The following is a 4186-nucleotide window of genomic DNA, read 5'->3' as shown; positions in this document are numbered from 1 at the left end:
CTTCTTCTTCTAAGGGGCCATTCAAGAACGCAGATTTTACATCTAGTTGATGCAAACTCCAGTCCTCGTTTGTTGCCAAAGCCACCACTAACCTGACAGTTTCAATTCTCGCCACTGGTGTATAAACCTCTCCATAGTCTATACCAGCCTTCTGCAGGAAACCTTTGGCCACGAGCCTGGCCTTGTGCCTCACGATTTCACCATTAGCATTCACCTTGACCTTATAGATCCATTTGAGAGCAATGGGCTTCTTGTTCAGAGGTAACTCTACCAACTCCCAGGTGTTGTTCCTTTTAATGGAGTCAATCTCCTCCTCCATTGCTCGCCACCAATGACCATCCCTGGCTGCCTCCTCAAACGTGATTGGTTCTGATTCAGCAATTAGTGCAGAATGCACTAAATTCCCGTCAGAGGTTATGACAGTATCATGGGTAATATCATAGTCTCGAAGATAGGATGAGAGCTGTGATCTTCGTCCCGATTTCCTCAAGGCCAAGTCGGTGATGTTTTTATCTGCAGAATCTTCTTCTCCTAAAACTATCTTAGGAGCGTAGCTGGTGGCTTCTATGCTTGCCACCGTCCAGTCCCAGCTAGATGACTCATCCACATACACATCTCTGCTAGTTGACACGTGCTTTGAATTGGGGAGTACAATTTGTAGCCACCCGTCTCATGGTAGCCTATCAACACTTGGGGTGTGCTTTTATCATCCAGCTTTCTTCTCAAAGCATCAGGGACGTGTTTATAGCATAGGGACCCAAAGATCCTAAGGTGTGAAACATCAGGTTTGACACCTGTCCAGGCTTCCTTAGGCGTCTTCAACTTCAGTCTTCTTGTTGGTTACCTATTCAACACATATGTTGCTGTACTTGCTGCCTCACCCCATAGGAAACTTGGCATCTTCTTGGTTTTCAGCATACACCTAACCATGTTAAGCAGGGTCCTGTTTCTTCTTTCTTGGAGGAGTGAATTCATGAATGATCCCTTCTTTCTCACAGAAGTCACTGAATTCTGTTGCTGCATATTCCCCTCCACCATCAGACCTTAGCACCTTGATGTTACTCCCACTCTGTCGTTCCACCATACTTTTGAACCTTTTAAACACTGACAACACTTCACTCTTCCTTTTGATTAGATAGATCCACATTTTTCTAGTAAGATCATCTATGAATGTGAGGATGTACCTGTTCCCACTAGGCGTTTCCACTTGCATTGGACCACAAACATCTGAGTAAACAACTCCTAGTTTTTCAGTGGCTTTCGTAGGGATGAACTCTTTGAACTTGGGCCTAGTCTGTTTGCACTGTATGCATTCTCTACACACCTCTTCTGGAATCTTGATTGGTGGAAGCCCCTTGACCATATCTTTCGTACTTAGATTCGATAAGTGCTGGAATTCAGATGCCCAAACCTGTTGTGTCATATCCACTCATCCTTGTTCACTGTTGTGGCTAGACATTGATGCTTTCAAGTATTCATTGCAATACGAAAGGTTCTATTCTCAGAGAGATCTGCATGAACAACCAGTCTCTTCGATTGATCGTAAACATTTAGACCATTCTCCTTCATTTCCATCATAAAACCTTTCTGCAATATTTGTCCAAGACTAAGCAGGTTTGTCTTTAAACCTGGTACATACAGAACACCATCAATCACTATTTCTCTGCCACCTGAATCCCATAATACCACACGACCAATGCCTTCCGAATTTAGGCTGCTATCATCAGCAAACCTAATCTTTCCCAGCGAAGAGTCATCAATTTTGATAAACCAATCACGTCTACCTGTCATATGGGTGGAGCATCCCGAGTCTAGATACCAGGAAGCTATTTCCTCTGAATCTGCGCTACTGGTTTTGGCCATTAGTAACACCACATCTGAATCAGAAAAGGCTTTGTCCTGGGCCAAATTAGCTTGGTTCTTTGGCCTGTTCTTGGCACCTTCACCATACCAACACTCACGGGCAAAGTGCCCAAGCTTCTAGCAGTTATAACACTTCAATTTCTTCTTCCACTCCTTGTCATCTTTTTCTTGTCTCTTCTGATCTTTTCCAGCCTTGAATTCATCTTCAGATTTCTCTTCTTGCTTCTTCCGGGGCTTTCCTCCTTTCTTGAAACCTTTGGACTTTGTCTTGTAATTTGTTCTGACCTGTAATGCCTGTTCTTGGCAGTGCTTGCGATAATCCATTCTAAACTCGTGTGCTTCCAGAGAATGTTGGAGTTCCTCGATCTCCAATGTTGCAAGATTCTTCGTTTCCTCTATAGTTATCACTAAATGATCAAATTTAGGAGGAAGTGACCTTAATACCTTGTGTATTACGTGTTGCTTTGACACTTTATCACCATAGGATTTCATTGCATTCACCAGTTCTTGAATCTTGTTCAGGTATTAAGCCACTGTCTCGTTGTCATCCATCATTAAAAATTCAAACTTCTTTTTTAATGCTTGCAGCTTCACTGTCTTGTGCTTATCATCACCATACGTCTTGATCAATATTTCCCAAGCCTCTTTTTCTGTCTCAGCTTGTGAAATCTTGTTAAAGATTTGTGAATCTACACATTGGTACAACAAGAACCTTGCTTTGTCGTCCAACTTCTGCTGCAGCTTATAATTCTTTTTGTCTTCCTCTATTGCTTTATTGCTAAGCTCTCCAAGGCTAGTTTCAATTATCTCTGCCACATCTTGGAACTGAAACACAACCTTCATTTTTATCTTCCAATCATCAAACATCTTACCATCAAAGATTGGTAAGCCTCCTTGTATGATGCTTCCACTCTCGGCCATCTTGATTCTGAAACTCCTCAGAATTTTGCACACTTCTTGACACCTTTCACTTTCTTGGTATCTTTGAAGATTGCGCTACCTTCCCGGCCACGCACCACTCTACGATGCTCCTCTTTACACGATCTACCTTCTCGGCCACGCACCACACTATGATGCTCCTCTTTACACGATTGAACAACTCCGTTCCTTCTTCCACACAGGCAAACCTATGCTCTTGATACCATATTAAACTCAGAACTAGCAACGTAATAAGGACTAAACGTAGAAAAGAGAAAGTGAGAGGAACAACTGTGTATCACTGAAAGATATAAAACTTCTGTATTTCAAAGTGAATAGCAGAGAGTGTTTTTATACAACAAAGGGTAACTGTAACTGTTATCTATAACAGAAATAACAGAATATAGTTTTGGCTTTGACTCCTTACAACAGTGTAGTGTAGGTGAATCTAACTTTATTTACTGGTTTGTTGTAGCTTAATCTTGTTGTTTATCATGTGGGTATACATGTTTTCTATCTATTCTTCCGCTTTTGTTGGTGATGAATGCCATGCGTATTTTAAGGGTTGGGGATTCTCGTGTGGGTTGTTGTTGTTTTCGGGTTCAGGGATGTAGTTGTGTAGTGTTTCCGTTCAGGGTTGGCAGTGTATGAATTCATGTTGAAATAGTAGCTTTGGAGGGTGTAGTTCTTAGGTGATGCAACGGTGAAACAGATGAAAGGTGATGTTGCTCTCGCAGGACTGTAGCTGCTGGAGTCGAACCTTGCAGAGTTGGTTCAGACGCGGATGGTGGTCGCCTGTGTTGAGGGTTGCATTTTCTGGAGCAGTGGCTGCCGGCGTCTTGGTGATGTGCAGTGTTCATGGATGTAGGAGGGTTGCATTTTCCGGAGGAGTGACTGCCTGTGTTGGTTCAGGTGCAGCGTGTGGACTGTTTCAGAATTGCATGGGTCTTGTTTTTGGTTTCCTTCACTTTGCAGGGATGAGAATGGGTTCTTAAAATTTTTTCTCTTTCTCCCCTTTCCATTAAATTCACATAAAGACATGGTTTTTTTTTTCTCTTTCACGTGTTTTAGTAGTCTCACTCTCCTTCTCTTAAAATCCTTCTCTCTCTTTTCTCTTTCTATAAATACCACACATGAATGCATGAGGTGGGGTGGGGGGGGGGGGGGGGGGGGAGGGCACGAGTTTGTTTTTGTCTCTTTTTCTCTAAACCATTCATACCACTTTTGATGGAGTTGTATTCTTTAAATTTGGTGCAGACCGTGCCATGCGTTTTCTTTCTTCTTTTGGCTTAGCTTTTCACGTGTATAAAGGGTACAAAATCATTAGTCTTTCTTTTGTTTTTTTTAGTTTTATTCATGCGTAAAAGAAATTGGGGCAACGGGTTTTAATTTGCATGCATGATAA

General features: G+C 42.2%; 1 protein-coding gene across 1 annotated transcript; it reads right to left on the bottom strand.

Annotated features, from left to right (window-relative positions):
* Positions 1-1467: 1467 nt before the first annotated feature.
* LOC114184541 lies at positions 1468-2355 on the bottom strand. The gene is made up of 2 exons (XM_028071850.1): positions 1995-2355; positions 1468-1940 (listed from the first exon to the last, which is right to left on the bottom strand). The coding sequence occupies exons 1-2, from the start codon at positions 2353-2355 to the stop codon at positions 1468-1470; spliced, it is 834 nt and encodes a 277-aa protein (XP_027927651.1).
* Positions 2356-4186: the final 1831 nt, after the last annotated feature.

The sequence above is a fragment of the Vigna unguiculata genome, chromosome 5 (genome assembly GCF_004118075.2).
Source record: "Vigna unguiculata cultivar IT97K-499-35 chromosome 5, ASM411807v1, whole genome shotgun sequence".
Lineage (NCBI taxonomy): Eukaryota > Viridiplantae > Streptophyta > Magnoliopsida > Fabales > Fabaceae > Vigna > Vigna unguiculata.
This window is presented reverse-complemented; position numbering and strand designations above follow the sequence as displayed.

Excerpts from the sequence above, each read along its gene's own strand:
- LOC114184541 (XM_028071850.1), bottom strand. The coding sequence starts at position 2,355 with ATGAAATCCTATGGTGATAAAGTGTCAAAGCAACACGTAATACACAAG. Across the intron at positions 1,941-1,994 it reads GTGGAAGAAGAAATTGAAGT|GTGCCAAGAACAGGCCAAAG; the intron begins GTTATAACTGCT and ends GGTATGGTGAAG.